At 38.3% G+C, this 25,119-nt stretch overlaps 3 protein-coding genes across 4 annotated transcripts; 1 reads left to right on the top strand and 2 right to left on the bottom strand.

Moving 5' to 3' along the window:
- Window positions 1–4,408: 4,408 nt before the first annotated feature.
- On the bottom strand, window positions 4,409–15,606 carry LOC144640154 (uncharacterized). 2 transcript variants are annotated; one of them, XM_078499372.1, is made up of 13 exons: window positions 15,209–15,606; window positions 14,387–14,476; window positions 12,429–12,504; window positions 12,076–12,139; window positions 11,511–11,595; window positions 11,011–11,087; window positions 9,693–9,729; window positions 8,873–8,936; window positions 7,934–8,044; window positions 7,312–7,335; window positions 6,603–6,717; window positions 5,881–5,973; window positions 4,409–5,208 (listed from the first exon to the last, which is right to left on the bottom strand). In XM_078499372.1, the coding sequence occupies exons 1-13, from the start codon at window positions 15,589–15,591 to the stop codon at window positions 5,078–5,080; spliced, it is 1,350 nt and encodes a 449-aa protein (XP_078355498.1). In that variant the 5' UTR covers window positions 15,592–15,606; the 3' UTR covers window positions 4,409–5,077. The 2 variants fall into 2 exon arrangements, with proteins under 2 accessions (XP_078355498.1, XP_078355499.1); XM_078499373.1 differs by lacking the exons at window positions 14,387–14,476; window positions 15,209–15,606 and adding an exon at window positions 12,909–13,244.
- Window positions 15,607–18,482: 2,876 nt separating this feature from the next.
- On the bottom strand, window positions 18,483–22,531 carry LOC144640156 (uncharacterized). Its single transcript, XM_078499375.1, has 5 exons — window positions 21,915–22,531; window positions 21,443–21,649; window positions 20,734–20,863; window positions 19,621–19,967; window positions 18,483–19,309 (listed from the first exon to the last, which is right to left on the bottom strand). Exons 1-5 carry the CDS (start codon window positions 22,213–22,215, stop codon window positions 19,047–19,049), a joined length of 1,248 nt encoding a protein of 415 aa, XP_078355501.1. The 5' UTR covers window positions 22,216–22,531; the 3' UTR covers window positions 18,483–19,046.
- A 517-nt stretch (window positions 22,532–23,048) lies between these two features.
- LOC144640159 (uncharacterized) lies at window positions 23,049–24,795 on the top strand. The gene is made up of 2 exons (XM_078499378.1): window positions 23,049–23,100; window positions 23,621–24,795. The coding sequence occupies exon 2, from the start codon at window positions 23,621–23,623 to the stop codon at window positions 24,434–24,436; it is 816 nt and encodes a 271-aa protein (XP_078355504.1). The 5' UTR covers window positions 23,049–23,100; the 3' UTR covers window positions 24,437–24,795.
- Window positions 24,796–25,119: the final 324 nt, after the last annotated feature.

The following is a 25,119-nucleotide window of genomic DNA, read 5'->3' on the forward strand; positions in this document are numbered from 1 at the left end:
GCTAACGAACGACCAATCTCATCATCTCAAACATAGCTTATGTATGGCTTCCTTCAACAATCTTTTTCGATGTGTCTTGCTGTTACGAGCTCCGTATGGTTTCTGGCTTTCTAGCAGAAATAAAATAAAGTCTATTCTTAGGTTCAAAGCATCTGGTTTGTTATCAATAAACATGGTGTTAAAGTTTCTTGATATAAACACGAAAGTTAATTAGTGCGACTCACGTTCTGACAACTGGCAAAAAAGGCTTTTTCGAAATTTCCGCAAAAAAGGCAAAACGAATTTGTAAATGAAGACGATTCCACAAGGTTGAAGTCGTATCAATGAATGATTACAAGCTCAAAAATGGATAAGATAACTATTCTCATTCATAATTATGACGCGGAATTCATAAGTGCGTGGATTACATAACCCTGTTTGTTTATAGATAGTTGTATTATGTAATGCCTAATCAGCATGTGCACAATCGCGGTATTTAAAGATCTCTTTGCTTAGTTTCGGGACATTTCGAAAGAGATACGCAAGCCGGGAAGTCCGGACGAATTTTCTTATACTCTCGCCGTACGTCGCCGAAGCCCAAGCAAGTAAATGGCTGTTCCTACCCTGCTGCTGCTATAAAAACTACAGGACTTACACTGTATTTCAGCTTATATCCAGTCTCTGCCGTTTTTCCAGTTCCACAGCATTCCGGAGAAGCGGGACAACGTATACAACAATTACTCGGTATTTTAAAACATTTATATGCTTTCTTTTTCGCTTGCTATCTCGTTTGTTTATCGCGTAGTGTGCTTTATATCTAGTTCTGTTTATGGCAATTTATTAGCGGACCCCGTTTATTACGGCTTTAGTAGCTTACGTTCGCTCGTGTGTCGAGCAGAGATTGGCAGACGCCGTGTGTTGGCTGTAGTAGCTTACGTTCGCTCGTGTGTCGAGCAGAAATTGGCAGATGCCTTTTGTCGGCTGTAATAGCTTAAACGTTCCGTCGCTCGTGTGTCGAGCAGAGATTGGCAGACGCCGTGTGTCGGCTGTAATAGCTAAAACGTTCCGTCGCTCGTGTGTCGAGCAGAGATTGGCAGACGCCGTGTGTCGGCTCTTATAGCTAAAACGTTCGCTCGTATGTCGAGCAGAAATTGGCAGACGCTGTCTTTTGGTTGTAGCTAAAACGTTCGCTCGTGTGTCGAGTAGAAATTGGAACATGCCGTGTGTCGGCTATAGCTATGTTCGCTCCTTTGTTGAGCACAATTTGTTTCACGACGTGTTACGGTTTTGGTCTCAAGTGTGCTCGTGTGTCGAGCTAAGTTGGCAAGAGCCATGCGTCGTCTTTGTTTAAAGTTTGAATTGGGTATCGAGGGTATTTGGCAACAGTCATGTGTCGGTCCTTTTAAGTGTTGGTGTGTTAGGTGCTTTGTTATGGTTTATCGGTCAGGAATTAATAAGCTTTTATGTCAAGAAAAATACAGTAGTTGTGTGGACTTTTGTTTAAGAGCTTACTGCTGTTTGAGTGTTAATGAGCTTTGGTTAAAGTGTTAACACGTTGGGCTAACGTAAGGTTTGTTACCTAACACATCCCAGTGCGGAACTTTAAATAGACAATTGTATATTTCTGTAGGTTTAGTTTGTAATTATTAAAAGCTCGCCGGTCGGTCGTTTTTATCCACGGAGTTAAGCATTTTATCCACGTTTAGACGCTACAACCTGGGTTATACGGGAGTTATGTTTATCCTTTACTTCTCCCCTAGCTAGAATTTTAACAATTCAAAATATTATGTCATTTTAAAATAATTAAAAAATAGTCAGTCCACGCCCTCCACTGGCCTTGTCGCGATCAGAAGGGTATTCTAATTTACACCCTATAATCTGTTTACGACGGATTCCTGGTCCGGCTTGGCTAGTGGGGGTTTTCCCTTTTGTTCTTTTTTCGTTTTTGTCTTACGTTTTCCTTTCTCGGCAGACATCACTGGTGTTATTCTGTCCGCCTTAGGTCTTGGCGTTTTCTTTACTCTTAACTTCACTCTCATTATAAGCCACGATCTAAATACATGCTATGATATGGTATAGGGAAGTAACCCCACTAGCTGGGTTGGGCCTCTCTCGTGGTTGGATATACCGGTTGGGGTTTGAGGGGTTTTCTGAGTTTTGGGGAGAATGTATATTTTGTGGATTATTTCATGTAAATGCGGAGATCTTTTGGCGTTTATACTGAAGCAGCAAGGTGCGTGAGCAGCCGTAGGCCACAATCTTTTCCCATATCTTATCCACGCCGGACAATTAGCGGCATAATTAATGAGTGAGAATGGTAAACTATTCTCATTCATAATTATGACGCGGAATTCACAAGTGCGTGGATTACATAACCCTGTTTTTTTATAGATAGTTGTATTATGTAATGCCTAATCAGCATGTGCACAATCGCGGTATTTAAAGATCTCTTTGCTTAGTTTCGGGACATTTCGAAAGAGATACGCAAGCCGGGAAGTCCGAACAAATTTTCGACCCTCCAACCTCCCCTTCGGCGACGTAATACACAGCTATAGTGCTTTCTCACCCAGTCGCTCATTGCCTCGGCCACAATCTTTTCCCATATCTTATCCACGCCGGACAATTAGCGACATAATTAATGAGTGAGAATGGTAAACTGTTTAAACACATTATTAATAATTGACAACATTGCTGACTAAGATGACTTAATTTAGCGCACGGCATGAATCTCATTTAGAACGGATGAAGATTTTCGTAATGAATAAACTATTGAACAGCGAAATCATTACTAGTGTAAATTTAGTGAGTACAATCAGGAAAAGTAGTTTTTTTTATGAGCATTACAATTGAAAAACGAAACATCTAGTTTACCGCATTCTTTCAAGATATCGAATTTCTAATCACGCAGTACAAGAGCGTAAAAAGTTTTCTGTGAATGTCACGTTTACCGATCAACTTTAAATTTCTCTTTACGATAGCAAAAGACTGCCAAGCGACTCGTGATGGGAATAAAGGAAATAATCAACTGAATGATAATGTTCTGTAGTTATGCCATGAATTACATCGACCTTGAGAAATGTGACTGTGTTTAGAACTGTGTTAGTGACGCAGCGCTTTTTAATGGCTATTATAAATGCTAAAAACATGGCAAATTTAACGGCTATTATAAATGCTAAAAACATGGTAAATTTAACGGCTATTATAAATGCTAAAAACATGGCAATTTTTGTCTTGAATTATGCTGCAGGTTTTCACCGAGATAATTATCCAGATGTTTTAATTTCCAGTTGACGCTCTGATAAGCGACCACTCAGATATGGAAAACTTCAAATTGAAAAGCAAGTTCTGCCAGCAATTTGACTGCCTCCTACAGTACATTTTTCTAGAAGACCTTTGTTTATGTTAACGATGAATAACGTCTTTAAAAGGATAGTCAATCAATTACAAGACTCGCCAAGATCCAAAGCACATTGGGTAGATTGAGCGGCAATTTGTTGATCGAGTCAATCAATGGCCACCAATGGGGAAAAACGGGAAAAGGTGGCTCGCCGGCTTAATGCTTATCACGTTGGACTCCAAATCGAGCAAAGCGGTGCGGCAACAAGCGTTTTCCGGTACCATTTAAGATCATGTGTTAGTCTTGAATTGGCCAAGACTAACACATAGTGCCTCTCCGCTCACGAGTATAAATGGGTAACTGTTACGCCTAATTGATTCTAGCGACGTACAGAATCAAATACAATTGGGGAAAACATCGTTCGCGGTACCAGTGTTTCAAAGACTATAATGAGTTAGAGAGAACTGTAAGAAACTCAGCAAGTTTGCCAATTTGTAAGAAGTGTCTTTTTTCTGCTTTTTATAATTAAGTATTTTTAATCCTTTTAATGTATATATTGTAAATATTTTTTATATTTCGGTTTGAGCTCTAATTTATTGATTTTAATTGTATCATTTTATAATATACATCTAGTGTTAGGACCTCTATGTAAACCACTTTAAGTGATGGAGCTTCCTAATAAAAGATTGTTATTATTATTACAGTCGCGTTCATAAGTGCGCCAAGAGAGGATGAGGGGCTCTTGGTGCGCGATTCATTTAAATTTGTGTTTTTCCTTCACGGACCCAGCCCTTAGGGTTTTTCAGGCGCTAAAATCGCAGTAGTGTGTCCGCCATCTTGCATTTGAATGCCTAAAAGACACTGTGGCCCAGCCACGGTTAGCTGGGGCCGCGCAAAGAACGACGAGTGAGGAAAACAAGAGGGCTTTTTAGGCTTTCACAGGTAAACATTGGGCACCGTAACTGCACCGAGATTCCGACCACAGCTACATTCCTCAAACGTAAATTTGTTCTTAACTTTTTGTCTTTTTTTGCTCTTATTCTGCTTCTCGGCTTCGCGGCTTATTTTCCAACAAGAATGACAACGACGACAACCCATTACACACTTTATTTAACAACAATAACATTTGTTTTCACCAAAACAGTAATACAATAAGAAAAGAAATTTTTAAACTGCGTAAAATGTTCCAGTTTGAGTTCTTTAAAAAAGTGGAACACAAAGCGCAGCTGCAGTTGTACTTTAATGTTCTTGGTCCTCAAAATCCATTTTTATCATATTGTCGCGAAGCAGATTTAGGAAACAGAAATGAAGAAGAGACAAGGCTTCTCGGCAAACAGGTTCTAATGTTTCTGGCTTGCATCGATTAAGCTACAACACTAAGGTTTGATTCCCGCCGGGCACTCAGAATTGCATAACGTAGAGGAGACGTGGAACCACGATAGAAACAGCACTGAGCCGATATACGAGTGATATACATGTAGAACCGCATCTTCCTGTTCTTTACAACTAGAAGGCTACGAACACGAAGACGGTACTCGTAAGGACAGCTCAACGGGTCCTACAGGTTTGGGGTGAGCAGGGGGTTGAAAACCCACTCACTATAAAATCTGATCTTCTTGGATTTCGATTCGGTGGCTGTCACCGACACTGGTGGAATTCGAGCGCGATGGAAAGCCGGTACTATGTTCCACACCACCAGGAGCCGGGCAGTCGGGCGATGAAGAACGCTGTCGATATCGGTTGAAACAAAGGCGTATTCGCTTAGGGTCTTGGCAACACAACATCCGGGAATGTGTTCTCTGCTTCTCTCACTGCCTCCTCAGGGAAGAAGGCTGCCACGCACAATTCTGTTGCCTTCACCCAGCCCCGGTCAGGCATGCTATCATTCTTCCCTACAGGGGGTGAAAAGAACTTTGAATAAGTGAATGAGGGATAAAGGATGGGGGATGTGGGATGAAGGGATACAGGATGTGGCATGAAGGATATGTGGGATGAGGGATATGAAATGAGGGGTGAGGGATTCATGAGGGATAAAGGATGAGGGATGTGGTATGAACGATTCCGGATGAGGGTGCCACAGGCTGATTAACACTGATCTTTCTTCATACAGTTTCTACTTGACATTTCTTATGCTATTACTCCCCTGCTTCAAAGTCATCCTCAACCTACCTACAGAGCTACATATCTATATAACTGGATTTAAGAATTCTAGTATTATTTTCCTCGGATTTTAAAAGAAGTATGGTATTATCGGTTAATCATTTGAAGATTTCTGGCGAAACGTTCTCTTATGTTGAATGTAAGTAAGACAGAATTGATGAAATTGTTTAGCACGGCGGCATCATTTCATTTATTCTGTCATCTATTCCTTCATGGGAAAAATAGAACCCACAAAAATCACTTGGCTACCAGTTGCTTCATAGTAAAAGTTGGTGGAGCATCGCACCGGTATCGTGGAGGTCACGGATTTGAACCCGGTGTTCAAAGCCCTGAAATTTTTTTCAGGCATTTTGCCCCGGTTGATTAAATGTATCATTGCTTGTTTCTTAATGTAAGTTACTTACAAAATACTTGTTTAAGATCCACTATGAGAGATGTGGGCGTATTATCTTCCATGACTTCTGCACTTCCTTGTAGGACTACAAACAGGGTACCGCCTTTAGACCGAAAGCAAAATACATGCATCAGTAAAGAACCAGGGCCCGGTTGCATAGAGCAACTAAGATTAAGTGAGATTTTCTGCAACCATTCCCTGTGTTCCAGAGGATTTTCGCGGCCCGTGCTATTATGGATGAATTGGGCAAAGACGGACTAAAGAGTAACGAAAAACCCATGACGCTGCAAAAACATTCAGCGGAACGCAAGGAGCAGTTGCAGAAAATCCCACTTTATCTTAAGTTGCTTTATACAATTGGGCACAGGGGGGATCAAAGATTTTTCTTAGTAGGGGGTGAACCAATAAACCACATATTATTTCTTTGCCGAATACCAGTTGTATTTGAAAGTCGCAGGTCATCTCAGGGGGGAGGGGGGGGGGGGCACCTTTCCGGGCCTCGATCCGCACCTGAGAACTTGCCAATCTCTAAGATGTTTACTTGTGTTGAGTTGCTTAAAATGAGGATTTAATGACGTCGCTTACAACCTCTTCTTAGGGGACGGGGTGTAGAGATCCTGGGAGTGATGTCGAGAGCTGTTCTCTTGTTTATTGCTGCTTGCATTGCATCTGCCATTCCAAAACAAGTGAACCACTCACAGAACACCAATAATAAGAAAAAAGTAGACTAACCTTCTTGGTACTGTCTGGTTGACAACATGACATCATCAGCTTGCACTTCCTTAATAACCATGGACAGAGCAAGAATGTACAGGAATCCTGGTGGACAAGCTTTGAATTCTTCTGTCTGTCAAGAAAATCGCATTCTTGAGTAATGATTATGATTCTGCACTTACATACATGTACGTGGCTTAAACAAAGAGGAAACAGGTTTTAAGAAGTGAGGAAGGATGAAGCATGGAAGATGAGAAATGGAGAATTAAAAGGTGAGGAGTGCGGCGTGTGGGATGAGGGATTTTGCACGAGGGATAAGAGGTGAAGGAAGAGGAAAGAGGGATAAGGAGTATAAGATGAGGGATAAAGGATGAAAAATGACGGATGAGTGGTGAAAGATACAGGATAAGGGATGTGGGATAAGGGATGACAGATGTGGCATACGGGATATGGGATCAGGGATAAGGGGTGAGGGATATGGAATGAGGGATGTGGGCTAAGGGATGAGGGATGTAGCATGAGGGATATGGGATGAGATATATGGGGTTCAGGATGGAGGATAAAGGATAAGAGATGAGGGATAATGGATGTGGACTAAGGGATGAGGGATAATGGATGTGGACTGAGGGATGTGGGATGAGGGATACGGGATGTGGGATGAGAGGTAAAGGACGAAGGATATACGGGATGAGGGATTCTTCTTTACTATTCTTATGTTGTTACTCACCTGCTTCAAGGTCATCCTCAAAATCTTAATAGAGAAAACAACAAATGGAACATTATATAACATTAATTATTGCTTTGTTACGAAGCTAAAATGCATAAATAATTATGCTAAACGATCCCTGTCATTTTAATGGGTGTCATTTGTTAAGGTTGGTGCAGTGGCATAATGCAGTCTGGGTGTGAGCCCTGGCCAGAGTCATTGTGTTGTGGTCTGGGGGGGGGGGGGGGGGAAATAAGTTTTCTCTTACAGTGCCTCTTTCCACCCATGTGTGTATAGGTAGCAGCAAATGTGTTGTTGGGGTCAACCCTGTGATACACTAGCATCCCATTCCCATCCAGGGAAAGGGATGAAGAAATACTCCTCCTCGAATTGCTTCATACCAAAAAAAGACAGAATGAGCTCTTCTGACATGAGCCACTTGGCCTGATCAAGGATGTAGAAATAAGAAAAAATGCAGGAATGTGTTGAACATTTTTTTGATCATCCAACCAGTCTGTTTTCTTTTTTTAATGGACTCATGTGCTCGCACTACATTTCAGTGGACTTGCGTCATCTTTAGCAAAACACAGGTTAAACAGATTGATTGTTATTCAATATCCACAAGATAAAAAGACGGTCAAACCTCCAAATCCAAAGCTCCTCCATACTTTGAGTACAGCCTGCTATCTCTCTGAGTGACCTGTTGTTTCCACTTGACACTTAGCTCTTGGAGCAATGTTGCTTCTGTTGTGAACTGTGCAATGAAATTTGTAATAAGCATGTGTAGTTGTTGTTGTTGTAGTTAATGATCTCTAGCAACTTAATCTGTAAGTGTTAATAATGCAATAAAAAACTTCTTGTTTATGATTGGTTCTCTACAAACCTATCATTTTTTTTGTCAAGGAATTGACACAATGATCATGTGAATGCCCAATTTTAACATCATCATATTTGGCTGATCAAACAACTCAGAAGTCAAGTGATTTGTGCTCATCATATAAATTGTGCAATTTTTCCCTGAACTGTACTCCACTCAATCCAATTTATATAATTACTGATTTAAACAATGCCAATTAAACTTATTATTGCATAACAATGTTTTCAGTGATACAAAAAGATCCATGTATTTTTTTCCACTCATAAAATCAAAATCTTTAGCAAAAAAGCTGCAAGATTACAAACTTGTATGAAATAATTTGAACGTGCTTGTAGATCTGTGTCTAGCACTTACTCTCCCTTAAAGCTAGGCACACACTAGGGGACTAGTCGCAGGGACTAGTCGCAGGGACTTGTCCCTTAGTGTGTACACACTAGAAAATTGACCGATTTGTGGGATTATTGTTCCCTGCGAATAGTCTCAGAAATCAAACCAGCTTAATTCGTGGGACTAGTCGCAGGGACCAAAAATGTGGTCCCTGCGACTAGACTTTCGATGCAAAATACGAGTACACACTATGGGACTGGTCCCCGAAGCAAGTCCCTGCGACAAGTCCCCTAGTGTGTGCCGGCCTTAAGATAACACTGTGTATAATTGCATGAAGTGCAAAGTGTTTAATATATGAAAATAATAAATTACACACACCTGACTAACAGCATCATGGAAGTTTTCCTCTCGTAGCATAATAACCTGGCATGGCCCAGCCGCCCTGTGGAGTACATGTATGTACATTATATACCTATAATTGTACTACAAGCTCTAGGTTTTTATCAGATGGTAGTTGAAAGTGGTGAAACCCAGAGTCTGCTGTCAAAGTCTACAGAAAACAATGGCAGGTGATCTTTATTGTCACAGTGTTAGCAGGCGGCTTTTCTAATAAGCATGTACTCATTTATTAATGGTTACTTTACCGTTTACATGTTTTGGGAGGGTGGGGGGTGGGTAGGTGACGTGAGGTGAGGTGAATCTCCACGGTATTTAAATAGAGTGTGCAAGATACCTGATCTAAAATAGAGCTTGAAGAAGAATCCAATTACAGTCACAACAATAATATGGATCCAATGATCACATCTGGTTTAAGTATTCAGACCCCCCCCCCCCCCCACTAAAATGCTTACAGGTCAGAGTGTTTATGGAGCCCTGAGAAAAACTGAATGGGTTAGGAGGGGCAGGTACCATCATGGAATAAGATATGGCAGGGTGCAAATAACACTCTAGTACATGCTGATGTATGATAAGGTTTTCAGGGTAGAATATGTAAAAAAAGCACATCAAAATATAATAGCAGAGTAATACTGTATATTGAACACTGTCACAAGACTAACTGTAACATTCAATCGAGATCACCAAGTAGTTTATCACTGAAACTGGGAAAGATTGTTTATCCTCCAAGCACCAATTATAATCAGAGAAACATGTATGACCTTTAAAATAATGCTCTTCCATACTGTGTATCTGTCCTAACCTGATGGTGGATCTCCTCTCAGTTCCAGTAAAGAAACCTGCACATCAAAAATAATATCATAAGGTGGGCATGGTATTATGGCTGATTATCCAATGGTGGTCTGAAACATATTTATAAAATGGTCGAGGAATTGCGCGCGCTGTGATTGGTCAATTCGAATTCATTATAATCCCATAAAGCACGCTGCATACGTCACGCGCGTGCTTTATTGAGTTATAATGCACGCTGCTTACGTCACGAGTTTAAGCGCGCGCAATTTCTTTAACATTTCATAAAAGAAATAAAAAACTTTCTCCTCGTGCATTATTGAGTTATATAAGCACTTGGGAATTTTTAAGAACACTCGAGAAGTGCGAGAAGCACTCGGCTGCGCCTCGTGCTTCTCTATGCACTTCTCTCGTGTTCTTAAAAATTCTCGCGTGCTTATATAACTCAATAATGCACTCGGGCGCGTTTTTTATTTCTTTAATAAATTATGCATCTAATGCTGGACAGCTTCAAATGTAATAAATAATATTGTTAATAATATCATTGACTATGAAAAGAAAAAAGCCTGCTGATGGGTGTTTAGCTAGTTAACCCCTTGACTCCTAAACCGGCCTAAACCGGCCGTAAAGGATCCAGGCATTTGTCCCGCTTGTGACGTCATCACCTTTCACCCAGAAAGGCGACATCTATGCTCAAATTGTGAAGCAGACCAAGACCTTTCCAACGATACCTAAACCAGCGTGATTAGATTGATGGAGCTGAAATATGCACCAAAACGCTTCAAAATTTTAGTGAAAAACTCAGAGGAAAGTTTCCCCTTTCCACCCTTTGATTGTCCATGGTAAGTAGTTCTTGCCTCGTTTGCACTTTCGCGGAAATTCTTCTACTAGAAAGAAGCCTGGAAGAGGGCCAAACATTGCAGCAAAAAGAAAGGAAGAAGAGAAAAAGGAAAAGCAAAAAAATATATATATAAAAAACAAAAAGCCTAAAGTGGTAGGATGGTTTATCGTTCAAAAACTATGTCCAAATTTTGATTTGTGCACATGCACGCACTAAAAAGTTGAAACGTGGTTCTGGTGAAAAACAAACATGCATTTTGCGTTTCAAGGGCTGTTTTGAGTGATTTGGAGCTATTTTAGCTTATAATAGACCTTAAAAGGTCAAAAACACCTTACAAATGCCTTTTTCGGAAAAATCTCCAGGAGTCAATGGGTTAAAGGCACCTTTTCACAAAATTGGACCTCTTTTAAAAGGCTAAACAGCAAATAAAAGGTGCATGTTATATATTTATATCAATAATTTCTACAATTCTATTAATTGCCACTGGTACCTTCCTCTCCAAAAGAGAACCCTCTGTCTCCAGCATCAAATGTAGCAAGCTCCTGATTTCCAGTTGAGAACTTCACCCTACATACAGAGCAATTAACTTGATCATTGATCAATGCATACATTAATACTGACTGCTAATTAAGGAGAGGGGTGGATTTAAAAAAAAAGAAAAACAAACAAAAAAACAAAAGAACATGATTTTATGGCAGGAGTGGGTTAGAGAGTGGGGGTTGACAATATTAATGGACCCTTTTCTAGTCCTGTTGGGTGTTTAATTGAAGAAATATGGGATTTGAAGTTAAGCCTACCAAAGTACAACACTGATTATGACCACTGGATTTTTTCCTGTATATGACCCGGGGAACATCCCATGGTGGATAATTTTGCGCACCTCCAACCAATGTTGGTAATAAGGCTTAGTACAAATGTATTTGTGTGTACTTTTACGAGTTTATTCTCAAACTTGCATTTATCAGATGTTTATTGTATAATTTAACTTACTGTCCATGAACTAGAACAAACATTTCTTGTCCTTTCCATCCTTCTTTGAAAATTATGCTGTCAGTAGGATACAGTACAATAATTGCTGCAAACAATTAAAAAGTAATTAAAGGTAAAGGAATTAGTTTTCCCTCATGGCATTTCTAAGTTAAACTGTCTGGTAAATTCTTTTTTCCTGAATTACTTATACATGTAGTTTGGGGTTCAGAAAGTTTTAAAGTAACAGTAGGCATGCAGCTTTATTATCAAAGTAGTTGGCCAATTTTACCATCATTAAGTAAAGAATCAGAGGATATCCCAGCAGAGTAGATATGGCTTATTCGAGGCTGGGCACTTACATGCATTAACTTTTCCTACCTTCAGGGTGGGCGCTTATTCAAAGTGGGCGCTTATTCGAGGTTGGGCGCTTAATTGAATAAATACGTACCTAGTTTATGACCAAAAAGGTGTGAAATAAATAATAACATTAATATTAAAATTTGCTTCTCCATCCACCAGAGAAAGCTAAGAATACCTACTGCATTATATCTATATTTTTAAAAAACATAATTTTAAATTAACTGACCTGGCTTTATGGTGGTGACCACAGATGCTAAAGACTCTTTTCTCCAGCTGTGTACCACTGGGGACTAAGAAGAAGAAAACAGTAAATTTTATAATTATTATAATTGAGTCATTTCAACTCAGACATCTGGGATCAATAGTAACAGGGACGGCGGAGCATTTTTCCAAGTGGGGGGGCTGACTAGTGACTTGAAGTGGGGGGGGGGGGGGGCTAAAAAGACTCTTCTTTTAGTAAGTCTTTATTTTTTCGGAAATTCTGGGGGGACTGAAGCACCCCCCCCCCCTCCCCCCCAGCCCCGCCGTCCCTGAGTAACTATGGCAAACACAGTGTAGTTACGATGTGTGTCTTCCAACCTTTTGAAACACATCTATAGCAATCTCCTTTGACAACTGTTGATTGTCAAACAGTTTACTGGTGTCAAGGTATCTCCTACAATTGACATTGAAAACATTGGAGGAAATATCATTTATAACATCTGCTACAGAACAACTTTTCTTAATTGCAGTCACTGACACTGAAGCTACAATACAGTAAACAAACTTAAGCATCCCATGCAGCAAATGACAAGTGTGTGATTAATTGAGCAGACTAAAGAAAATGATAATCAACAAGAAGAAGAAAGTGCCCTGAATTAATGCTGCAAATTACAGAATCTTAAATGTTGACCATGGAGCATAAACTTTGCTTGAATGTCTGTCAACATAATTCAAGTGCTTTATCGGTACTTATTAGCCTGGGAACAGAAGCTATGAAAAATAATATTTTGAATTTGGCCACATAAAATTTCAGGCAGTGTTAACAAGAAATAAATTATTTCACATACATGTACTAACCCTGAATTCAGATGGGTAAGTTTAAGTCTGATTTTGAGCCAATAGAGGCACATCAGGCTAGAGCTTATTTTGGTTTCTGTAGTATTGAGTGACTAGGAGTATTTTTTCAGATGGGATGCTAGTCCATCACAGATACAAGTTATGCCAAGCATTAATAAGACAGTTTGCTGGTACCCATTTACATGTATACATGTACAACTGCGGGGTTCGTACTCTTTTGAGCTTTTGAAATTCCATGACTTCCCATGACCTTTTCCATGACTTTCAAAGTTTTCCATGACCTACATTTTACCATTTTACTTGGAAATTTTCAAAAATTAACTTGATTTCTGGAACCTTCTTACCCTTTTCTTCACAAATAATAAAGTATTATTTTGTACAATCAATACAATTTTCCATGACTTTCCATGATCCACACTTAAATTCCATGACTTTCCAGGCCTGGAAAATGAAATTCTAAAATTCCATGACTTTCCTGGTTTTCCATGACCCGTACGAACCCTGACCTGGGTGATGAGAGGCACTATAATTATAGTGAAGTGTCTTTCCCAAGAACACAATGCAGTGACCCCAGGCAGGTCTTGAACCGACTGCTCAATCCAGAGTCCAGGGCCGGGTTGTTCGAAAGACGATTAAAGCTAACCCAGGATTAAAGGACGATCAAGATTTGAATTTTTCTTGTTTTACAGGGTTTTCCATAGCTAAATGTTTTGTTAAGTTTGAGATTGGTCCATGTCAAAACTGGGGACAGAAAATATTAACAGAAAACCTCAAAGAAATGTTATAAAATTAAAATCAAATTTCACACTAATCCTGGATTAGCTTACCGGTAATCGTGCTTTGAACAACCAGGCCCAGGACACTAACCATAAGGTCACTGTGGCTTCAGTCTCCACACAACTTAGATGGGGTAATACAAAACATGTTAAAAAAGAAAGAAGAAATGACAATTCCTTATTGTTACTTATTTTCGCGGAACTTAATTTTAGTGATTCTCGAAAAAAAAAAGCAAAATTAAAGACCCGTGACAAAAACGTTCGATCGCGAAAATAACGACGCAAAGTTTAATACCGTTCTATATTATTATTGATTAAACGTTATAGTGAGTTTCCTAGTACATGATTATCTTGGTTCAGTCTTCAAACTCGCTCTACTTTGTTACAAAGGAACAGCGTCCAAATTTTTTAAGTTTCATTAAATGTTTTATGGTTTTGTTCAGTGTCATTGGAAACTATTGCTGTGGAAAAGAAGACTTACTGTTTGTTAATGCAGACAAGTAAATTTTGACAATTTTTCGCGAAATTTAGTTTTATATTTAATGTATTTTTTGGCCAAATCACTTAATTAAAGTCCTACGAAATATGCCTGTTCCATTTTCACGAAATTAAGTTCCCACAAAAATAAGTAACAATAAATAAGGTAACTTGAAATTGCTGCAGAACAATTCTGTATGAAGTTAACACAGTATTTTCACCAACCTTTGTTGAAACCACTGCAGTAGAGTTATCTCACTGGGAAACGTGAGCAGCTGGCGAGCATCAGAGGTCTTCAGAAGTAATATCACACACCTTGTTAAAATATAATACCGGTAATTGTACAACACATTTTAAAAATATTTTAAAATTTGTTACTATTGCCATTATCATGCATGACATTGAAAAGTGACTTGCCAAATTAAGGCATATTTATTTTATACAATTGTAGTTTTATTAAAATTACTGTACTAGCGCAATGTATCCATGGGAGGCATGGTGGTCTAATGGATAGCGCGCTCGACTCTGAGTCGAGGTATGAGGCCTGGCTGGGGCGCTGCGCTATGTTCTTGGGCAAGAAACTTTACTCTTTTAATAGTGCCTTTTTCTACCCAGGAGTATGAATGGGTACCGGCGAATTTACTGCTGGGGGGTAACCAGGGCTGCGATGGACTAGCAACCCATCGGGGGGGGGGGGGGTTAGCAATACTCCTAGTCGCTTAATGCTATAGAAACCGGGAAAAGCTCTGGCTGTATGGGCCACTTGGCTCGGACACAGACTTAGTGCAATTAATCTGTTGAAGAGGAAAGTTTTCAGGGTTATACACATGCACAAGGTTTTGTTCTTAATATAAAATGTCAGGCAGACTTTTCAAACTTTGCTCATTTATCCTGGAAAATTGGGTAGGACGGATAACAATTTTCACAACCTTCAACAAATAAGTAACTTCACCTCAGTTAGGGAAACCTGATGAAATGCTGCCAGAAGGATTAAACCTAGAGACCAATGAGCCTACGACTAGAACCGACATGCACATAATTATGTACCTGTTAGATGACCACACATCAGCTGTGCACTTCATATTATACAGCACAGAAACCTCCCCAAAGCAATCACCCACTTGAATTTCCCTCAAGACAAACTTCTGGTTTTCACTGAAAACAGTTACATTCCCTGACACCAGCACATGAATTCCAGATGCCTCTTGGCCTTTCCTAAGTAGAATTTCTGGGGCATCCTCTGTCTCTTTCAGTTCTACACGACGTATCACTTCATCCCGAACACTTTTGTCAAGAGCAATAGGTAGTCTGTTCAAGCAGTCAGTGAGTCTGACAATAGCTTCTGGTGGAAGTAAAGGATTGATGGATGATGCAAATTGTGGACGTACCAATTGATTTTCCCGTCTTCTACCACTCTGTTTGTTACCCATTTCTGAGTAAATGGAGTCAGGAGTGTTTCTAATCCTGTTCAGTCTAACATGAAATTGGAAACAAAATCAAAGAATAGGATAAATCAAGACATAATAATAAAGATGTTTACAGGCAACTCTCTCTAAAACGGACGCCGTCGGGAACGGCTCCAACTGTCCGTGTTAGAGAGGTGTCCGTCTTATAGGGAGTTTAGTTGCAGTAAAATGACTGAAAAACGACAGGGACAGGGCCAACACCAGGTGTCCGTCTTAAAGAGGTGTCCGTCTTATAGAGGTGTCCGTTAAGAGAGAGTTGACTGTAGTTTGTTTTTGTTCTATTTTTGTTTTTAGTTTGCCTTTGATTCTTTTTTTTTTTTTTTTACAATAGAGATGTATATGGATAAGGCCCTTGTAATAGGTGAACCTGTTCTGCGGAATGGTAGTTATGACAGAATGGCATTAGTTTGCCAGTGGCTAGCTTCACCCCTGTTGCTTGTGTTTAGCTTCACCCTGGTTTGCTTGCAGTTAGCTTCACCCCCATGGCTTGCTTTCTTTTTTTTTGTTGATTAGGACAATACTACATGTAAATGTTGCCCTAACCAAGAAATAAAAGCTAACCACGTACAAGCAAAGTGAGGTGAAGCTAACCGCAAGAAAACCAGTGTGAAAATTAGTGCCATTCCATCAATCCGCCATTCCACTGATTATGGTCACTGATTCCTTTGCAATGACATTTTACAAGCAATGCTTCATGTCGCTGCCTACTTGAACTAGCTTGATTGCCTAACTACTGTATGAAATTTCACCACTGTGAAGCTCCTGAAGATCATGTGTACTTTAACGTTCCAAAACGATCTTAAACAGAACTTTACTTACAGAAACAATTGGAAATAATCGATTAACCAGTACAACAAACTTTAACATACAAGCTGCCCTAATGTTTGCTTTATACAAGCCTTATTTCAATTAATAATTATATACAATTAATTAATTAATTTGACTATATTATTATTTGAAGTAATTAAAAAAGTAATTGCATTGCCAAGTAACCCTTTTTGCGATCTGTGTTGACCAGTCTAGTCAACCATGTAAATAGTCCACGAAAAGCCAGCCCAGATTGACATTTTGACAAAAATAGCCACGTTTCTTTGCTTTCTCCTTTCTTTATAAGCCACTACCGTTCAGTGAGACAAAGGTTTGTTAAAAAAGTGGTATTTTTTTTTTCTTTATAGCTACCATTTCCAGTTTTTGGTGTCAACAAGCTGACCTGGGTCAGCATTGTGGTACAGAACAGAACTTTGATACAACCAGGCAACTCGAGTTCATGTAAACATTTTTTTTTACACTTAACTTGCCAAGCAGACCCGGGCTAGTTGCCAGCTTAGGGTCGTGTAAAGAGACCTGATTCTGACGAGGGTCCCTGGGTGAGGGTTGCTACTTTCCAGTACTTTCGGAACTTAAAACTAGGCTACCAATATGTATGTTATCTTAAGGACGTTCATGCTTATTGTTTATGCATGCACATCCTCACTACATGTGCAAGTAATTCACTGTTGCAACATCATGCCATGCCATATATTGAGCCCACGTGCTGAAAAACGTTCTAAGGACATAGGGTGGGTGGCTGTTCTGCTCACTTCGCTTGCAGTTTGCTTTCTTAAATGGTGGGTGACCCCTTTTTTAGGCCCTACATTTTTCTTAACAGATTACTTTTGTTAATATAGATCTATGTTTTGCAAAAAAATTTAAAAAAAAATACATGGAGTGGGAGTTTGTTTTTATTGTCACACTGACGTTTGAATTTCATGTTTTGAGATTTTCGTTTTGCCGTACGACAGTTTTAAATGCCTTTTTCCAGAGTAAAGTCTCACAAAAAGGATATCAACACAAGGAATAATAACCAAAATGGCAGTCGCTTTTGCCAACATCTTTATGGCAGAGGTAGAAACACAAATTCTTAACCAAAGCGCTCTATTTACGTAACAGATGCCCTCCAATTTCAAAAATCAGGGTAATTTCTCACACGCTTTATCTCTGAAACGAAGTTGGTGATCGCAACTTTGTGTTTTGCATTTCTGACACTTTATCTGGCCGCAGTAAAAATAAACAAAAGTCTATCGAGTAGAAAATTTTGGCGCGAACGTCCTTATAAGCTTAAGCTTACTTGTTTGATGGCTGACAGAACCCTCACTGTGATCAGACCGAAGAGTGTAAATAATAGAAACGCAGTAATAAGCTTACCTCACTCCAACATTATAAAGATGTACGCCTATCACTGGAAAAATGGGCACATTTCCAAATTCGATTTTTATATGGAAATTGTATGGATTTTGTGTGGAAATCAACTATTTTCCATATATGGATTTAGTACAATTTATCCAAACATGGATTTTGACTAAATACCAGTTTGGATTTTTAAGATACCAAACTTGGTTTTCTCAAAATGTGTGCAGGACTATCGTAATTGGAAATTTACAAAACCACATTTGGATTTTATGGTAGGAAGTAAACGAACTAGGATATCCCCATTCCCAAATTTGGATTTTGGTCTTTTTTCATTTCTGGATTTCCACAGAACCCAATGTGGAAAGAATGAAAACCACACCAGATTTTACAACAAAATACTTGTTTGGATTTTAATATAAACAAATTTGGTTTCTAACTATTTTCCCTGTTTGGAAAATGGAACACCATTCATGGAAAATGATTTAATTCCATAGTTGGTATTCTAACTATCGAATATGGTTTCTTGGGGTTTTCCCTATCGGGATTTTCAATCAACCTTGGAAATAACGAACAAACCATGTGTGTTCTTTTTTTTTGCAATACTTGTAACACAGCTGTTCAACTGTTGTGTAAAGATCGATGTAACAATGAAAAAAAGAAAGAAAGAAAAGAAATCAAATAAAACATCATTTAACAAACTGTTGTGATTTAATGAACAATTATTTTAACTACCAAACAAATCATCCACTTGTATCAGACAACAAAATTAATACTATCTACATTGTTCTATTACAGCTAAGCCAATATGTTCATTGCCTAAAGGGTTCTCACCAGCATTATGCTGATTTGCAACCAAAAACCAAGGTTATTAATACATAAGTATATCTAGGCCAAATCATTAACATATCTATGCAGAAATTTAGCCATTTTGTATTGCCAAAATTACTGAACATGCATGTAAAACTTGACAGTAGATATATTGAAGTCACACACACATGCACAGTAAGTGCCCTAAGCCAGACTTGCAATCTTAAAACATGAAATCATGAACACAACTTACTATGACACCCAGAAATTTAGCTTTTTGTAATGCTAAACTTATATTTACTGAACATGTCCAACTTTGCAGTAGATATTGCAGTCACATACATACTTGCACAGTAAGTGCCCTAAACCAATCAATCTGAATGTTTTAAGGCCAAATAATGAACACAACTTATATGACATGCAGAAAGTTAGCCATTTTAGGCTTAGTCAAGAGCAATCTCCTTTGCAATCTGAACATTGTTTCGTGTTAGGGATTCTCCATCTGCCACCTCTGATATTGTGACGTAACCCTCTAATTTCAGCGAATTGGCAATGGCTCGGACATGAGTCATTTTGTCTTTCCCCCTTAGCAATCCAAGGTTGAACAGTTTTCTCATTTTATGCAGCTGCTCCATTTTAACATCTTTGATTGATGATTTCTGGAGGGCTACCATGACAATCAATTCAGCTGTACTCTGGGTCATGTCTAGGGCAAAAAAATAAGTGAAAGTTAATGCAACATTCAACAAAGTATGTCAATACACTTTGTTATTGAAACCTTCCAGCTCATAGACTCTCACACCTTAAAACTTAAAGAGAGAGAGAGAGAACCTCATCTTTTGGTCACCTTGTTAAATTTCTGTGGCCTGTTGTGGTAAGGAAAAAAGTGTTTTGCCCACTCATCTAACTAATTTTTTTTTACCACAATTCATTTCAAAAATTTCCCAAGGGAGAAGCAAAGAAATGCAATGTTCACAACAAACTTTGCCTCCTTTTAAAATCCTCAAATCCACTCACCTTCGTCAAAATATAGGCTGTATCGTTTGACCCTTTCAAACTGAGACGAAGGAGGACTACTGGAATTTGATGATTCACTTTCAGCACTGTCAGTTGACAATACGTCTTCTTGTCTCAAGGGTATTTTTACGTCTTTCTGTTGCCGTCGCTGTTCCCTTATTTTTTTTAACACTATCTCGAGTATAGCCTCCTTTCGCAGTCCACATTCAGGGAAAAGGACACTTTCGTCCTGTGCAATCTTCTCAACAAATTGGTCGACAACCATCGCTTCAACTTTGCTTCTGTAGTTGGGAAGTGTACTTCCTTTTGGCCATTTTTTTTCCACCTCTTTGGTGATCCTCTTTTTTCTGTTAAAGGGACAGATTATATATTTGATACATATCATTTGTTTGCATATTTTATTTATTCTTCTGTTAGACAGATACTTAGACGAGGACCATCAGCAACTTAAGTTAACTAACAAGTGTTACCCTCTGAAAATGAATTCGTTATTGTAATTGAGTAATCATCAAGAGGTAATTTATTGTACACAATCTTAAACAAGTCACTTGACACTTCACTTTTTGAACCCACTTACCAATGAAAATTTAGCAAACTGGCCCAATTATTTGTCCTAAATTTAAGGACTGTAAGGACTGTAGCTGGATCATAAGGTAGATAGCTCAGGGCTGCAAATAACAGTTGGTCATTGGCCGACCAAATTTTGCTCATGTCCGGCGAAATGTCAAGTGTGGTCAGACATAATGTCCAGACAATTTTTTGATCATACATTACTTTAGAGCAACGATGAATAAAAATCTGTCTGACCACAATTTTGTTTTGTCCGACCAAGTTGGTGCCTTTGTAGGACATATGTCCTTTCAAGTGAACAAAATTATTTGTAGCCCTGTAGCTAAATTTGGAAATAAAACTTCCATTCCATTCTTTTCACCAAAGAAAAATAACCTTAGTGTTTCATCTTGGTATTACATGTATGTTCAAAGAAATGAGAGGCTCTTGCCATCACCAGTAATTCTGTAAGTTTCATAAAGGAAGCTCAAGAGAAATAATTTTTCAAATGAGATCCTTTCCTGACAACACAAGAAATTTACAATACTGTTATTAGATACCTACTTTGTGTTGTAAATACTCTTGTCTTTACAGCTGAGATGCTCCCTCTCTTCTCTTGTTAGTAGTCTGTCATAGCTTCGGAATGATGAACAATCAATCTTCTTCTTTTTTTGCCCAAAAGGATGAATGTTATCTAGAGAAATAGCATCTTATTAATATTGGCCGTTCTACGATTAAATGTGATTCACAGTTCAAAGAGTGCTGTTATTTTAAAATTTAAAATTAATTTGATTAAAATTAATTTGATAAGAATATCAACGCTGATACTTGCCAATTTTAAAGAATATTTTAAGAATAAACCCGAGGCCGAGATTTTGAAAAGAATAGCATTTTGAGCTGAAAATTTGTTAATGCAATACAATTTAATATGTTTTTATCTGAACCGTATAAAATCCTTTATTTCTCTAAACGGCAAAACTTTTAACTAGCCAGTAAAACAATAAAAACCTGCACTAACGAGATGTTCGATGCTTATGACAGTTCGATGAACGGTACATTTATTATATAATTACAGTATGTATGATGTACGGCACAAAAGAAATAAACTAAACAGCAAAAAAGTATCATTATAAATTCTAAAACGAAAATGTCAAACGGAATTATTTAAGAATGTTCATGAGAATATTTTCAGCCTAAAATCGGCAGAAATATAAGAATATTCAGCTTGGGTCGGAAAAACAATATTCTTATAAAATAAAAAGAGTGTATCTACCATCTGGTCTGACAGCTCCAAGCTCTCTCTTGAAACGCTCTTTCTTTCCGATTGTTGCGATACCAAGTTTCTCAAGAGTTGAATCCTCTTCCAACCGTTTACTTTCCAATAATGCCCGCCCATCTATCTCTTCCTCGAGGAACTTCTCTGCAACTGCTTCACCAAATAAGCCAAAAATCCACTTTTTTACTTGTTCCGGAGACCAATCTGCAAATAAAATAACCGTCACTAGACTCACTAGTTCCGAGCTTCAACCTCAAAAGAAGAAAACAATGTTTAGATTCTTGGCGTCAGAGTTTCCCTTCGCAGACGTCGGCCTCGATCTAATTCGCATTTGGTCAAAGTTATTACATGAAAGAGTTATCAGGTATAAATTTGTTCTTTACAGAAGCATCTGCCTTTGATCATTTCTTTTAAATCGACAGAAGATTAAAAGTCGAATTAATCGTTGCGAATATAACAAAAAGCTTACCAATGACTTTCGCGGGTCCGACTGCATGTGTTTCCCGCCGTTTCTCATCGTTCTCTGTATCACCTTCTTCCTGAAAATCTTCGTCTGCACTTCTTTTTCGACTCAGTACACTAGCCTGACTCTTGGACATGATTCGCTCCACCTCTTCATCATTTTCCGAACTGGTATCAACCGTTTGCGAAACGCACAAAGGTGACGACCGAAAACCTTTTCCTTTTGCATACGACGACGAATACGCCAAAACTACCGCCAACAATCCCGCCAACACTATAAATAAAAATGCTCTTTCTGATAAATCCATGCGGCAAAGAGGGCGGGAAATTCTTCAACGCAACAGTTTATACCAAAACTGCTTTCATTTGATTGGTTGCTGATGATTTTGTTCCATTTGATTGGTTGGCTGCTGTTCAGGAGCTGATTGACTGCCCGCGCAACACAGGTGAACGCTGTATTGTGGCACTGACTGCTCATATGACTAAAAAGATGGCGGAACGATTGGCGGATCCGGCTCCTTCGTCGTTGTGTTTCTGCACTGAAAGAAGTTCCGTTCATGTTCATTGCCCTTGCGAAGAATGCCGTGGAAAGGCTGTACATTATAAAACTCAGGAAAGGCATCTTTCGGCCTTGAAACTGTTACAACAAGAAAATGGTGAGTTCATTCATTGTTTAGATCATATCACTAACTCTAGGTAATTAAGCGATTGTGGGCATGGATTCTTTGAAATCAAAGGTAATTTTGTATCACTTCATCGATAAAAAAAATAAAAAGCGTTCTCTGGTAAAATATTTTAAAAATTATTAGCTTTCGACAGCCAGACTGCTGTCTTCGACGGATAAAAATAAAGTTCTTCATTTTTATCCGTCGAAGACAGCAGTCTGGCTGTCGAAAGCTAATAATTTTTAAAATATTTTACCAGAGAACGCTTTTTATCTTCTTACAATGAATCCTGGTATCGGATCTTTAATATTTTTATTCATCGATAAACTTAACGACAAGCAGCCGTATTTTTAATTTTATAATTTAAGTTGAAACAATTATACAGCTGCTTCGATCTTGCTTGTCGTAAGTTGCAGTGTATATTATCCTTATAAACCTTTCGTTTGAACAATAAATAATAATAATAATAATAATAAGGGATTAAGGAATGCAACAACAGAAAAGTCAGGAAAATATAGCAGGCAAAAGGTACTATAATAATTTTGTTAGTGCTATAAAATTAACAGTTTCCTACTTTTTACAGCTTTTTGTTTGTTTGTTTATGTGTGTGCAATGTTGATCCTACTATATTGTTGCACCTGAACAAGAAACCGCTCAGATGTTGTTTTACTCCAGAAAATGTACATTATATAAATAAATTCTTTTGAACGAATGTTGTAGAAATCTGCAGAACATTGTCTACCAAAAAAACTGCTTTATAAAATCATGCACATGCATTTAGAATACTTACTGATACTCTGCATGCCAGTTGGGACAAGTTGGTAGTTCTTTAACTCTTTTTAACAGTGTTCTTTATTAGTGTACTTGTATTTCTGCCTCACCTACTGGTAACTTTTATCTTATATGAATAACACCTTGTTCAGAAAACATACATGTATAAGATCATAATTAGCTTGTTTCAGTTATATGGGCATCAACTTTACATATCCTTTGTGATTTGAATGAATGACCTGGTAGTCCTTCTTAACTAGTTACTTTTCTATTGTAGATGGTGGCCTCTTCTCTAGAAACTGCAAAGGACCTTATTAAAGAATGTGCATGTGACAGAGATGCAGCTCGAGCTAACAAAGGAATACTCATTGGAAGTGGCAAAATTGAGCAGTTGCAAAGAGATCAAGGAGAAGCAATTCATGCCTATAACAATCAAATTCTAACTCCTGAGGTGGCTCATTCATTTCGCAGTGCCTACCTACCATTACACAATGAAGGTGCAGGAGGAACTCTTTATCGCACTGGAGATGACATCATAGCCTTGCAGGGGAACCAAGAGATTTGTCTCAAAGTCATAAAATTCTACTTAGTGGAACATGAGAATCTTTTCACACCATTTGCCATTTGTGACGCCTATCAGTATATCTTAGATGATGATGGCCATCCATTGAGACATCAGCTCAGTGATACTATCTATGTCAAGCCTTTTCAGACATGCACTTGTATTGGCTTAAATGACATTGTAAGGCCAATCATGTTGTGGTTGGAACCTAATGGAAAATGTGCAGTGGTGGATCATTCCAGAGCAACCATCCCCCTTCCCAAGGTGATTGTCCCTGTGTATCCCCAACCTGGTGACATGGTCAGTGTGAAAGGAGACCGGGATGAAACATGGCATGCAGAAGTTCGACAAGTTGATGCTGAACAGAAGAGAGTGAAAGGATATTTCTTTGTTAAGCATTTACACTGGGAGAGGAATCACTTGTGGGTTAGGGAATCAAGTGCACGAACTATGGACAGTATAAGCTACAAAAGTATTATTGATATTTTGCCAGGGATATGGCATGGTCCAAACTGGCAAGAACAAATCTAACATTGATATGCCTTATGATAAGTTGGTAAGCAGAAAAATAATTCAAGATATTTGATTTTAGCTACAGTGTGCCAGCTCCTTGCAGAAATTCAATAATTAATTTAAATATTAATTTCTTTTTGCAGTTCAAAGTACAGTAATAAACTGGTGCATTAATATTGTTCTAAAACAGAAAAAAAGATAAGTGTATTAAGAAAGTAAAGGTTTCCTTGTAGAAATGCAGTTTTGCATGCCTGCATTAGTTTGGCAATCAAAAACCCATATAAGGAGATTTAAGGATTTTCCATGTTATCATGTCAAATACATGTGTAAATTTAGTGTTTTTTGATGAACAAAAATACATACTTGGAAAATATAAATTTTTCTGTTAGATTGCAATAATGTTCTAAATGAAGACTGCAAAATAAAATTTCCTTGTTTGTTTTGATTATTGAAAACTAAATTTGGGTGTTTTATCCAACAATTTTCCATACCATAACCAAGTATGGAAACTGAGTAGATGTGGATTTATATTTTACATGCAAAATACACATGTGGAATTTTGGTATTCATTTTTGATCAACAAAAATACATATTTGGAAAATAAAATTCTATTTGGAAATACAATTTTCCAAATTAAGAATGGAAAATAAAATTTACATGTTTGTTTTTAACATGGAAAACTAAAGTGAACTATTTCATCC

Source organism: Oculina patagonica, unplaced genomic scaffold (assembly GCF_052425735.1).
Source record: "Oculina patagonica isolate OP01 unplaced genomic scaffold, crgOcupat unplaced2, whole genome shotgun sequence".
Taxonomy (NCBI): domain Eukaryota; kingdom Metazoa; phylum Cnidaria; class Anthozoa; order Scleractinia; family Oculinidae; genus Oculina; species Oculina patagonica.

Bases quoted from the DNA above. Each gene is read 5' to 3' on its own strand.
- LOC144640159 (XM_078499378.1), top strand. From the start codon at position 23,621: ATGGTGGCCTCTTCTCTAGAAACTGCAAAGGACCTTATTAAAGAATGT.
- LOC144640156 (XM_078499375.1), bottom strand. From the start codon at position 22,215: ATGGATTTATCAGAAAGAGCATTTTTATTTATAGTGTTGGCGGGATTG. The intron at 19,968-20,733 runs GTAGGTATCTAA...TCCCTTTAACAG, and splicing joins AAGAGTATTTACAACACAAA to AAAAAAGAGGATCACCAAAG. The intron at 19,310-19,620 runs GTGAGTGGATTT...TTTTTGCCCTAG, and splicing joins CAGCCTATATTTTGACGAAG to ACATGACCCAGAGTACAGCT.
- LOC144640154 (XM_078499372.1), bottom strand. From the start codon at position 15,591: ATGGGTAACAAACAGAGTGGTAGAAGACGGGAAAATCAATTGGTACGT. The intron at 12,505-14,386 runs GTTGGTGAAAAT...TGTCAATTGTAG, and splicing joins CTGCAGTGGTTTCAACAAAG to GAGATACCTTGACACCAGTA. The intron at 7,336-7,933 runs GTTTGACCGTCT...TTCTCTATTAAG, and splicing joins GAGGAGCTTTGGATTTGGAG to ATTTTGAGGATGACCTTGAA.